Source organism: Mauremys reevesii, linkage group 1, assembly GCF_016161935.1.
Source record: "Mauremys reevesii isolate NIE-2019 linkage group 1, ASM1616193v1, whole genome shotgun sequence".
NCBI classification, from domain to species: Eukaryota; Metazoa; Chordata; order Testudines; family Geoemydidae; genus Mauremys; species Mauremys reevesii.
The window spans coordinates 356,020,148-356,033,074 of record NC_052623.1 but is presented as its reverse complement, the minus strand read 5'-3'; the positions used below and the strand labels follow the sequence as shown (position 1 = coordinate 356,033,074).

Here is a 12,927-nt window from a genome sequence, read left to right as displayed (position 1 = left end):
GGCAGGAGAGAGATCACTTGATCATTGCCCGTTAGGTTCACTCCCTCTGGGGCACCTGGCATTGGCCACTGTCGGCAGACAGGACACTGGGCTGGATGGACCTTTGGCCTGACCCAGTCTGGCCATTCCTATGTTCATGTTCTTATGCCCTGCTCCCCACCCCTCCACCAGCCAAGGAAGGTAACCAGACCCTCTGCACTGAAACCTGCCTTGACCATGAAAGATCAGCGTGGGTCTGACCCCACGTTTACAAGCAATTTGAGTCAGACCCAGGTCTGTACCAGGCACCCAGCTGTCGAGCTGCTGCCGCAGGAACAGGCTGGCTGGTAGGACTGTGTCGTGCTCCGCTGGGGGTTTGGTACAGAGGGCCACATACGTGGCATGACGCTCTACCCTGAGGCAAGGTGAGGAGAGCGGCGCACGGACGCAGCCGGCACCAGGGGATTCTGCTGCAACACCTCAGAGCCTGCACGCAGGGCAAGCTGGGGCTGGGTGCAGAGGAAGCGCTGTTGCGTGGCACCTTTAAACCTGCCCAGGCCAGAGCCCCGGGGACGGGAATGTCGACACAGCACGCGCACCAGTAGGCAAGTGGTTGCTTTTATTAACAGCTGAGCACTTCCCTTGCGGCGTCTCTGTGCCAGGCCAGTTCCCGGATACTGGGACTGCAGTGCTGCCTCGGGCTCCTTCCCCCCCGCAGGCTGCATCGGGCCTGACAGCGAGGCCAGGCCTGTCCTTTCAGCAGGCCCCAGCACCTGCTGCCCACCCACCAGGCAGTTTTCGTGCGTGCCCAGGGCCGTGGGTCTAACCGTCTCTTTCCTCCATCGCAGGCCTTGCCTGTCCCTGCAGTGCTCTGGCAAGGTGGGGCCGGGCCCGCAGCCTCGTGTATTCCCAGCAGGTGGTGGTGTGGGCCGGCCTCCATCCATCCCATGCAGGAAGGGCCCCCTCCCCCATGCCCCTTTGGGGTCCACAGCTGGGAGGTTGGCGTGGAGCGGGCAGCTGAGCCGGGCACCCTGCGCCGACGGATCCAGCGGAGCATCGCCCTGTAGAGATCCGTCTGCCTCGTCTCCCCCTCCTCGGGGCTGGCGTGCACGGCCAGGCTCACCCGGGCGCCCGCCAGGAGGGAGGGGAAGCGGGTGTGTGTGCGCGACATGCCCACGTCCTCACTGCTGCATGCTGCTGGCCTGCATTGGCCAAGGGCCCGGGCCTGGCTCCAGGTTCGAGGCCGGGGGGGCCTGCAGGCTCTGCTGGTTTTGCCAGAGCTGATGCAGCTCCTTGAACTGCTCCACCATCTTGTCTTTCAGGTCCGGATGGGAGATCTGTAGGCGGATGCTGTCTGCCGACCAGGAGAGCTCCCCAGAGAACATCTCCAGCAGGATCCGGGCGGCCACTGGCACGACCTGGGCAGCAGACAGAGAGCAGGCAGTAGCTAGCCGGCTTCCCTCTGCAGCCAGCTCACCCCTGCCCCCGCACAGCCTCAACCCCTGGTCTGCCCGCCACGTCCTGCAAGGATCTTGGGCTGAGTCACCCAGCCCCTCTCTGGAGTCCCTGCTCCCAGCACCTGACCCCTGCCGGGTAACAGCTACTCTTGCTGCTGCGCCTCCCGGCAGGCCAGGGCTGCGATTTGGTCGTAATCTGCACGGGGCAGAGGCTTGTTTAGCACCGGTAAAATACCTGAGCTTGTCCCAGGGAGGGGAGTGGCGGAGAGGCCGGCTGAATGAGGGCACAGCGAGGAATCGGTGGCTGAGTTTCCCATCCAAGACTGATCCCGGCTCCCAGCCCGAGATGCTCTGGTGACCCCATGCTTGGGAAGGGACTCGCACCCAGCCCTGGCCCTCACAATCCCCCTTTGCAAGCTGTAGGCATCTACCAGCCCCAACCACTCGGCCTTCCCTGGGGGCCCACTGGCGCGTCCCCGTTCTAGCCTTGGCCTGCGTGCACCCGGCTTGCAAGGCCACAGTTCCACGGCTGGCGTGTCCGGCTGCAGGCTGGGCAGGAGGAAGGGGGCAGATGGGCCAAGGGGGAGAGGCAGAGGGTCCGTAACAGCCAAGCCAGCAGCCAGGCCCGCAGCTGGCCCAGTCGTGGGGCCATAGGCCCTGCTCCCAGGGGCGAGAGCGGGCGTGGGACCCCTTACCTGGACAGTGATCAGTTTCTTCTCCTTCGGCTTCTGGTCCGGCCACTCCTCCCCGAAGCAGAGGAAGATTTCGAAGGGGGGCGGCGTGCTGGTCTGGCCCTTCTGGAACAGGATGAGCCCTAGGGAGCCCCACAACAGACACGGCATGAGGGGCAGGGCCAGCATCTAGCGACACCCCCCCAGCCGCGTGGGAGGGGCCAGGGCCAGAGGGGAGGGGCCCTGGCGGACTGGTGGCAGAGACGCCAGGCTGGGGCCGGGGCTGGGGCCGGGGAGCCAGGACGGGCAGGGCAGGGCTGGCCCCCGGCCCCTCCGCTCACCGTTGAGGAAGTTCTCCAGGCTGAAGAGTTTGATCTTCCTCTCGCGCTCGATGGGGTTGGGGCCGGCCCGCTCGCCGGCGCAGGGCCCCGTCCAGAAGACCTTGCACTGGCACAGCCGGACGGCGTAGATGTCCTGGCCCTGCAGCTCCAGGATCAGGCCCCGGTCCATGACGTCCAGCAGCTGGTGGGTGTAGAAGCGCTGCTTCTCGTTGGGGATGTGCTCGGTGCTGGGGAAGCGCACCTGCTCCAGCGTCACGGGCCCGAAGAGCTCCACCTGCTCGTGCGTGGGCTCCAGGCTGCTGTGGAACAGCCGGCACCCGTGCGGGTTGCTGATGGTCAGGGAGCTGGCCTGCCGCCCGCGGTAGTGGAACTTGAGCTCCAGGTCGGTCACTGGCCGCGGGGAGAGCGAGACAAGCCCGTTAGCCGGGGAAATAGCCCTGGGCTACCGTCACGCCGCTACCTCCCGCCACGCTCTCCCCCCGGCCCCGCTCCTGTCGCGAGCCGCGCACCGGAATGGTCCCGGCGCAAGGCGCTGTCCGGACCGAATGGCAGGTAGCCCCCCCGGAGAGCTCGCAGGCCCGGTGCCCGTGCACCAGGCTAGAAGGGGCAGTGCAAGGACGCAGCGAGGGCTCTTACGTGGCAGCATGTGCGGGCTGATGAGCAGGTCTGGGATGAACTGTTCCATGGGCTGCAGAGACACGTCCCCGGGGGGCAGGTTCTGCAGGCTCCCGGCGGGACTCTGGGCGGGCAGCTCCCCTGCTGCGAAGGCGCCGGCGGTGGGAGGCGGAGGCGCCGACACGTCCGGGTGGAGGAGTTCCTGGGCGCCCAGCGGGGGGAAGGAGCCGTTCCCGCAGGGGTTGGGATACGGGACTTCCTGCTTCGGCCACACGTAGGAGGGGAGTGGCTCCACGCACTGGCTGGGATCTGAAAGCCACCAAAACACACTGGCTCAGGATCCCGCCCCCGTCAGCCCGAGCCAGCCACGGGCAGGGCCCTGGCATCACCAGCCGAGCCCGGCTCCAGCCCACGACGCCCAACACCCAGGCCCTGGGGGCCGGCCAGCGGGCCAGGGCTCCCTCGGCACACGGCCCCTGCTCTCCGGCAACCCTGGTGCAAGGTCCCTCGCCCTAACGGAGAGCAAAGGAGGAAAACAACTGACCCTTCCGGATGGGAGCTGGGTCCTTTAGTGCCCCACACGGGAGGGTGGATCGAGGTTAAAAGAGGGGCAGCCCCCAACCTGGGGTGGGGTCTCGCTGTGCGAGCCGAGCCCCGGGGCACTTTGGAAGCTAAGACCCACTGCTTGGGGGACAAACCCAGCCCGTGACCGGGGGAAGAGGGGGACAACCCCATGTCTCTCCCCACAGCTTTCAGGCCCCCTGTGCCCCACCTTGCCCCAGTCGGCTGGAGGCAGCTCTGGGCACAGAGCAGGGGGAGCCCATGGGGCTGAGCCGGCAGCACCCTCCACCCTTCTGCTCCCCAGTGGGGGGTCCGGGTGGAGCAGGGGCGGAGGGGGCAGACTCAGGAGGGAGGTGCTCAGAGCCCCCGTGGTGACAAGACTTTGCTGGCCCTGGGCGGCTGGGCTGCAGTGACGCCGCCAATGGGCCGGGGCGAGGCCGAGAGACGCCCTGGCTAGCGTCCCGGCCCCCGAGATCACCCACTGGGGCCCGTCACAATCCCCGGCCTCAGGCCGAGCCGGCACCTGGCCTGTCGCAGGCCTGGGCACTGTGTCAGCTTGCAGGGCACCCGAGGGAGGGAGGGTTTAACCGGGCACCAGAGGGGCCTTGTCCCCGGGGCTCGGTAGATCGGAGAGCAGACTAGCCCCGTCCCCACGTTGCCAGGCACCGCGGCCTGCCCTCCCCGCACTCACCCGCTATCGTCAGCGTCGTCAGTTTCTGCAGCTGCGAGAGAGACGGGAGGTGCCGGTTACTGGGGCAGTGACAGACCCAGGAGAGGGGGCAGAGTAGAGGGGCCAACTTTCTAATCGCACAAAAGCTAACGACCTCGCCCTGCCCCTGCCCCCTCTCTGAGACCCCACCCCACCCCTGCCCCCGCTCACTCCACCCCCCCTCCCTCCATCGCTCCCCCTCCCCCGCCCTCACTCACTTTCACCGGGCTGGGGCAGGCTCTGGGGTGGGGCCAGAAGTGAGGGGTGCAGGGTGTGGGAGGGAGCTCCGGGCTGAGGCAGGGGGTTGCATTGTGGAGGGTGAAGGCTCCGGCTGGGGGTGCGGGCTCTAGGGTGGGGCCAGGGATGAGGGGTTTGGGGTGTGGGAGGGCTCAGGGCAGGGGTTGAGGTGCAGGAAGGGGTGTGGGCCCCGGGACGGGATCAGGGCTGGGGCAGGGGGTTGAGGTGCAGGAGGGGGTGCAGGCCCCGGGAGGGGGCTCAGGGCTGGGGGTTGAGGTGCAGGAGGGGGTTGAGGTGCAGGAAGGGGGTGTGGGCCCCGGGAGGGGGCTCAGGGCTGGGGGTTGGGGTGCAGGCCCCAGGACAGGGCTCGGGGCAGGGGGTTGGAGGTGCAGGAGGGGGGTGCAGGCCCCGGGACGGGGCTCAGGGTTGGGGGTGGGGGTGCAGGCCCCAGGACGGGGCTCAGGGCTGGGGCAGGGGGTTGAGGTGCAGGAGGGGGTTGAGGTGCAGGAGGGGGGTGCAGGCCCCGGGACGGGGCTCAGGGCGGGGGGTTGAGGTGCAGGAGGGGGTTGAGGTGCAGGAGGGTGCAGGCTTGAGGTGCAGGAGGGTGCAGGCTCCAGGAGGACTCAGGACTGGGGCAGGGGGTTGGAGTGCAGGAGGGGGCATGGGGTGAGGGCTCCAGCCAGGGGGCACTGACTTCAGGCGGCTCCCGGAAGCGGCTGGCATGTCCGGCTCCTTGGCAAAAGTGCGGACAGGTGGCTCTGCGCGCTGCCCACTCCTGCAGGTGCCGCCCCCGCAGTGCCCATTGGCTGCGGTTCCTGGCCAATGGGAGCTGCGAAGCCGGCACTCCTGGTGGAGGCAGCGTGCGGAGCCTCCCTGGCCGCCCCTGCGTCTAGGAGCCGGACGTGGCAGCCACGCGGAGCCAGGGCAGGCAGGGAGCCTGCCTTAGCTCCGCCGACTGGACTTTGAACAGCCCGATCAGCCGTACGGACGGAGCCGCCAGGGTCCCTTTTCGACCAAGCGTCCCACTTGAAACCGGACTCCTGGCAACACAAGGGCAGTCAGCCCACGCAGCCAAAAGGATTCCCCCACCCCCGGGGCTCGGCAGCCAGCCCGCTGGCTAGCAGGGCCAGCGCTGTGCGGCGGGGGGGCGAGCTCAGGGCTTTCGGGGGACACTCCATGGAAAGCTCTGCCGGCCTGCGAAGTGCGTAATGGTTAACAGCCCAGCTGGCCTATTGCACCAGGGGCACGGTGCTCACAGGCCCTGCCTTGCTGGGGGTGGCGGCGTTCACCCACACCCAGGCCAGCCCCGCCAACCCCGTCACTCACCTCCTCCTCCTCCTCGCCCAGGCAGCAGGTGTGATCGTCCCCGGCCCGCGAGTCTGCAATGGAGACACAGGGAGGGGGGGTTAGCAAGTCACACATGGGGGTCACGGGGCCCACTGGCTGGGGGAGTCATGGGGCCCGTTTGCTGCGGGAGGGGGGTGTCATGGGGCCTGTTAGTTGAGGGTGAGACGGGGGTCACAGGGCCTGCTAGCTGGGAGGGGTGAGGGTGTCTGGGGTGCGTCACGGAACCCGTTAGCTGGGTTGTGGGGGACGGGTCACGGGTCCTGTTTTTGGAGGGGCTGGGGGGTGTCAAGGGGCCTGTTAGCTGGGTTGTGGAGACTGGGTCACAGGGGCTGTTAGCCGGGTGGGGTGAGGCTGTGGGGAGGTTAAGGGGCTGGGGTGTCGTGGGGCCTGTTTGCTGGGTGGGGTAAGGGTGTGAGGGGGTCACAGGGCCTGTTTGCTGGGTTGTGGGGGGTGGGTCAGAGGGCGTTTGCTGGGGGGGCAGTCACAGGCGCTGTTAGCTGGCTCGTGTGAGGGTGTGGGGTTGTGTTGCCAACTTTCTAGTCACAGAAAACTGAACACCCTAGCCCCGCCCCTTCCCTGAGGCCCCGCCCCTTCCCTGAGGCCCAACCCCCCACTCACTACAGTCCCCCTCCCTCGGTGGCTCACTCTCCCCCACCCTCACTGGGCTGGGGCAGGGAGTTGGGGTGCAGGAAGGGGTGAGAGCTCCAGCTGGGAGGGTGCAGGCTCGGGGTGGGGCTGGGACAAGGGGTTTCGGGTGCAGGAGGGGGTGAGGGCTCCAGCTGGGGGGTGCAGGCTCGGGGTGGGGCTGGGGACGAGAGGTTTCGGGTGCAGGATGGGGTGAGGGCTCCAGCTGGGGGGGGCAGGCGAGGGGTGGGGCTGGGACGAGGGGTTTCGGGTGCAGGATGGGGTGAGGGCTCCAGCTGGGGGTGCAGGCTCGGGGGGGGGCTGGGGCGAGGGGTTTCGGGTGCAGGCTGGGGTGAGGGCTCCAGCTGGGGGGTGCAGGCTTGGGGTGGGGCTGGGGCGAGGGGTTTCGGGTGCAGGATGGGGCTCCGGGTTTGGGGGGGGCTCAGGGCAGGGGCTCGGGGCGTGGGCTTACCTCGGGCGGCTCCCAGTCAGTGGCGCTAAGGCAGGCTCCACGCTTCGCCCCGGAAGTGGCCAGCAGATCCGGGCCCTAGGTGGGGGGCCAAGAGGCTCCATGCGCTGCTCTTGCCTGCAGGCACCGGCCAATGAGAGTGCGGAGCCGGTGCTCAGGGTGGGGGCAGCGCGTGGACACACGTGCCCCCTCGCCTAGGAGCCGGACCTGCTGGCCGCTTCCGGGCAGGGCCACCCAGGGGATTCAGGGGGCCTGGGGCACCACTGAGGCGCTCGTACTCCCCGGGCGGCGCTCCGAGTCTGCGGCGGCGGCAGCGGGGGGCCCTTCACTCGCTCCGCGTCCTCGGCAGCACTGAAGGACCCGCCGCCGAAGTGCCGCTGAAGACCCAGACCACCACTGGGTGAGTGAAAATTAAAAAGGCGCCACTAGCCAGGGAAGGGATTAAGGGCCAGGGCTCGCGGGGCCCCTGTGGGGTCCGGGGCAAATTGCCCCACTTGCCCCCCCCCCCGAGCGGCCCTGCTTCCGGGGCGCAGCGCAGAGCCGGGACGGGCAGGGACCAGCCTGTCTTAGCCCTGCTATGCCGCCGATTGGACTTTTAATGGCGTTCCCGTCGCAAACCAGACACCTGGGCACTCGGGGGGGGGGGGCACATGGGCTGTTAGCTAGGTGTGGTGGGGAGTCATGCGGCCTGGTAGCTGGGTTGCCAGGGATGGGTCACGAGGCCTGTTTGCAGGGTGAGTTTGCTGGGTGGGGTGTCATGGGGCCTGGCAGCTGGGCTGCAGGGGCGGTGAGTCACGGGGAGGGGGCTGGAGGTGCTGTGGGGCCTGTTTGTGGGATGTTTGTTGGGTGGGGGCACCGGCAGCGCCCCCAAGCGCTGAGGGGCTCACCAGGCGGCCCCTGCCCAGCCTCTGCAGCTCTGAGATGGGGCCGCCGAAGATGGGAAATAGGCCATAGAAGCTCGGGCAGGGATGGGGGGGGTTATCCTCCCTTCCCCCCCTCAGAAAAGATGACCCGACCCTCATTTCTCCCAGCAGCCTCATTTCCAGGCTCCCTGCTTGTCCCCCAGTTCCCCTCCTCCCCCAGCCCAGTCCCCCCTTACCATAAGAACGGCCATACTGGGTCGGACCAAAGGTCCATCTAGCCCAGTATCCTGTCTTCCGACAGTGGCCAATGCCAGGTGCCCCAGAGGGAGTGAACAGAACAGGGAATCATCACGTGATCCATCCCCTGTCGCCCATTCCCAGCTTCTGGCAAACAGAGGCCAGGGACACCATCCCTGCCCATCCTAACAGCCATCGATGGACCTATCCTCCATGTACTTATCTAGTTCTTTTTTGAACTCTGTTATGGTCTTGGCCTTCACAACATCCTCTGGCAAAGAGTTCCACAGGTTGACTGTGCATTGTGTGAAGAAATACGTCCTTTTGTTTGTTTTAAACCTGCTGCCCATTAATTTCATTTGGTGACCCCCAGTTCGTGTGTTATGAGGAGTAAATAACACTTCCTTATTCACTTTCTCCACACCAGTCATGATTTTATAGACCTCAATCATGTCCCACCTTCGTCATCCCTGTTCCAAGCTGAAAAGTCCCAGTTTTATTAATCTCACCTCAAATGGAAGCCGTTCCATACCCCTAATCATTTTTGTTGCCCTTTTCTGAACCTTTTCCAATTCCAATATATCTTTTCTGAGATGGGGCGACCACATCTGCAGGCAGTATTCAAGGTGTGGGCGCACCATGGATTTATACAGAGGGAATATGATATTTTCTGTCTTACTATCTCTCCCTTTCTTAATGATTCCCAACATTCTGTTCGCTGTTTGGCTGCCGCTGCACAGTGAGTGGATGTTTTCAGAGAACTCTCCACAGTGACTCCAAGATCTTCCTTGAGTGGTAACAGCTCATTTAGACCCATTATTGTATACGTATAGTTGGGATCATGTTTTCCAACGTGCATTACTTTGCATTTACCAACATTGAATTTAATCTGCCATTTTGTTGCCCAGTCACCTCGTTTTGAGAGAGCTTTTTGTAGCTCTTCACCGTCTGCCTGGGGCTTAACTATCTTGAGTAGTTTTCTATCATCTGCAGATGTTGCCACCTCACTGTTTACCGTTTCCCAGATCATTTATGAATATGTTAAATAGAACTGGGCCCAGTACTGACCCCTGGGGGACACCACCATTTACCTCTCTCCATTCTGAAAACTGACCATTTATTCCTACCCTTTGTTTCCTGTCTTTTAACTAGTTACCAATCCATGAGAGAACGTTCTCCCGTATCCCATGGCAGCTCACTTTGCTCAAGAGCCTTTGGTGCGGGACCTTGTCACAGGCTTTCTGACCGTCTAAGCACACTCTATGCACTGGCTCCCCCTTGCCCGGGCTGCTGGTACCTCCGTTGGGCTGGTGGCCCTCGTACACCTCGTAGATCTTGTAGGGCTGCATGGGCGTGTCCTTGGTGCCGTCGTAGATCAGCTTGAACTCGCGGCTCTTGTTGAGGGCGCAGCGCAGGTTGGCTTTCCACTTGGCTGGGTCCGGCTCATCTACCCCTTCGTTGTACTTGCCGGTCTCCTTGGCCCAGGCCTGGGAGGTTGGGATGCAGGGGGTGGTCACGGACATAGGCCAAGCCCCAGCCCCAGTGCTAGGAGCCGGGAAATCCAAGCTTTCACCCATCCGTTGATGAAAGATTCACTCCTGAACTGCTCTGTGGCTAAGTGGTGACAAGGGGCAGCCGGGGGGTGGCCCGAGGAGAAGGCAGCTCGGAGACGCTCTCCCGACACAGGCCTGTGGCTAAGCGGTGACAAGGGGCAGCCGGGGGGTGGCCCGGGGAGAAGGCAGCTCGGAGACGCTCTCCCGACACAGGCCTGTGGCTAAGCGGTGACAAGGGGCAGCCGGGGGGTGGCCCGGGGAGAAGGCAGCTCGGAGACGCTCTCCCGACACAGGCCTGTGGCTAAGCGGTGACAAGGGCAGCCGGGGTGGCCCGGGAGAAGGCAGCTCGAGACGCTCTCCTGACACAGGCCTGTGGCTAAGCGGTGACAAGGGGCAGCCGGGGGGTGGCCCGGGGAGAAGGCAGCTCGGAGACGCTCTCCCGACACAGGCCTGTGGCTAAGCGGTGACAAGGTGGGGGGTGAGGCCTTTTCAAACACCTCAGGAAACGGCTAACTGAGTGGCCTGGTAGCTAGTCCCGCGCAGCAAGCCGGGTGCATTCTGGGACACCAGGGGGTTATGCCGTCCCGTGAGCCTCCCCACAAGGGGGCAGAGGGACCCATGGCCTGCTCCAGTGCAGCAGCAGCTCCTGGGAGTCCCAGGCGGGGTCACATCACATTGTGCGTGTGACCCAGCCAACCCCGTTCCTTACTTGTCAGCTGGGTGCCACATGCCCCAAGGGGTACCCCCCCCAGCCTGGCGTCCCACGGGCCCCTGGGCGCTCACCTTGAACACGGTGTTCTCATCGTCCTGCGTGGGGACGTGCCGGGTGGCATGGCGCCAGGGGATGCAGAAGAGCTTCCGCTCGGGGTTCACCCACTGCAGGCCTGGGTACTGGTTGCTGTTCACTTGGGCGATGAGCCAGGGCTTCAGGCGGATGCGACGGGGATGCGCGTTCATTGCGACTCACGGGGCTATGCCGGCCACCAGCCTGTGCACCGAGAGAGAGGGAGAGTCTGTTACAGGGCCAGGCACGCTGGGGAGAGGGCAGAGCTAAGGGGAAAGGAATGAGGGAGGGGGAAGGGCAGGGATAATAGTGGGTGGGGGGGAGGCAGATTCACTGATCTGTCAGGCTGCGAGGGATCTCAAGCGATCACCAAATCCAGCCCTCTGCGCTGAGGAGGGACCAGGTAAACCTGGACCATCCCTGACAGGGGTTTGTCCAACCTGTTCTTTTTTGTTTATTCAATTCAATTTTATTAAATCACCTGTGACTAAAGCAAAGATTTTGTCCCCGATATTTTTAGTAAAAGTCACGGGCAGGTCACGGGCAATAAACAAAAAGTCACGGAAGCCATGACCTGTCCCTGATGTTTACTAAAAATATCAGTGACAAAATGGGGATCTGTGGGTGCCCACACCCGCCTGCATTGGGTCAGCTGCATGGTGGCTAGGAGCTCCAAGGCCCCCGCCGCAGACTGTGTGTCGGCGATCCAGGGTCCCCCATCGCCCACGGCTGGGAGCTCGGGGGTTCCCCCACCGCCTGCGGCAAGCTTGGAGCTCCGGGGGCCGCCAGAGGCGATGGGAGTACCCTGAAGCTCCCCGCCAGCGCAGGCTGAAGTCACAGAGATCGCTGGAAGCCATGGATTCCATGACTTTTGCAACCTCCATGACTAAATTGTGACTAAGCCTTACCTATGACACGTCTGCTGCGAAAACAAAAGACAAACCTACAAATCTGAAGTCACCACAACATCTATATCCGTGTTTCTCAACCTTTTCGATACCACAGACGGGCTTGCTGCCTTCCTAAACCGTGTCAGGGGATCTCAGGGACCGGTGCCGGTCCGCGAACCAGTCGGTGAGAAACACTGATGTATGTGATCCGTTAAAATGTCTGTCAGAGCCTAATAAAAACTCCCTTCTTCAGTGCAATACTAAAAGGACAAACATTGCCACCATTTTGATTACTACCAGGGGCTGAGAAGAAACTAAAAACATTATCTTTGGAGATGGTGATCAAAGCTCATTTCCAATACAAGAGGTAAAATCCCACATGCTCTCAGAAGCTGGAAAATTCTACAATCCAAAAGAGAGCGAGCTAGATTCTCCAGCACTCCAGATTTACATGGGCAAAACCGAAGATGTGAAGGAACGTTTTGACAGCTTGAAAGACAGCGGTTTCCATGGTTTGGCATCTTAGCTGAGTCTGTGCCTTAAGCAACGGGGGGTTGAGGACTCATTCAAATATAGTTCAAAGACATGGGCCATCTTCAAAGGAGAAAACCAAAAGGCAAACTTGAAATCATGAATCATAGCCAGATGTTCTTCTGGGGGATGGGCTGTCACGCTCTGAGTACCAGATTACATCAATTATAAGATATCGACAAAGTGAGTAGCAGAAAAACCCAACAGAGCTATGATAAACTGGCAAGTGTTATACCAGGTTGTTCCTCCATCTCCTGGAGGCAAAGAAGGGGCAGTTTATAATCTGGAAGAGGACAGGTTTTAAAGCAAAATATAAGAAAAGCAATGCACGCTGCTCTGCTACTTACACAAAGAACACCCAACTCGGCATGTAAAAACGAGGCAGGGGCAGACTTTGGGAGAAATAAAAGTATGTTCAAAAAAATATTTTTAACAATCTCTAAGGCCAAAATGTGTCCCCTTAACCAAATGTCAATCCCATAGACGGTCTGCAATAAAATTCTTAGTGCCGGGGGCAACTCTGTTCCCACCATGTGAGCGTGTAAAAAAGAGCAGAGCTAAGCACTTTTTAAGCCTTTATGATAAGGGGACCAGTGGTCCGAATGATAAAACTTTATCCCTAACTAAGTAAAAGCAGAGATTTGTTCCACAGGGTGGCTTCCACTCAATTTGAGAGGGGTTCGTCCCCAAAATCATGATCTTGATCTTATAATTAAGTTACAATGAGAGTTACCATGAGAGGGAAAACAAGATAATAACTGGAGTGATCAAACAATCCCGTCATCAGTTTATAATGACACTGGGATAGGTCGACCCTTAATTTGTGGCGGAGAGAAACTACCTTCCTTTAAAACATCCACAATCTCTGGAAGCATTTAGAATAGTTAAAACCAAAAAGTCAACTTGTTTAGAGACAAATGGTTGTACGGACTTCACTAGCAGCTCATATTAGTCACAAATTTGAGAGGAATTCTCAGACTTAATAATTACGTCTCTGAGAGTTCTAACACGTGAGTCCTCCAGTCTCCTCAATGATTGGTCATGAATGGCCGGGGTCCA

At 61.9% G+C, this 12,927-nt stretch overlaps 1 protein-coding gene across 5 annotated transcripts in view; it reads right to left on the bottom strand.

Moving 5' to 3' along the window:
- Window positions 1-579: 579 nt before the first annotated feature.
- IRF5 (interferon regulatory factor 5) overlaps window positions 580-12,927 on the bottom strand; it is a 48,723-nt gene continuing 36,375 nt past the window's right edge. For all 5 annotated transcript variants that reach the window (XM_039519994.1, XM_039519993.1, XM_039519995.1 and 2 more), the window contains 8 exons: window positions 10,447-10,651; window positions 9,408-9,597; window positions 5,897-5,949; window positions 4,316-4,346; window positions 3,085-3,372; window positions 2,449-2,838; window positions 2,132-2,250; window positions 580-1,397 (listed from right to left, as the gene is read on the bottom strand). In XM_039519994.1, coding sequence (XP_039375928.1) covers window positions 1,161-1,397; window positions 2,132-2,250; window positions 2,449-2,838; window positions 3,085-3,372; window positions 4,316-4,346; window positions 5,897-5,949; window positions 9,408-9,597; window positions 10,447-10,620 — 1,482 coding nt within the window. In that variant the 5' untranslated portion in view covers window positions 10,621-10,651 and the 3' untranslated portion in view covers window positions 580-1,160. The remainder of the gene's footprint in view (window positions 1,398-2,131; window positions 2,251-2,448; window positions 2,839-3,084; window positions 3,373-4,315; window positions 4,347-5,896; window positions 5,950-9,407; window positions 9,598-10,446; window positions 10,652-12,927) is intronic.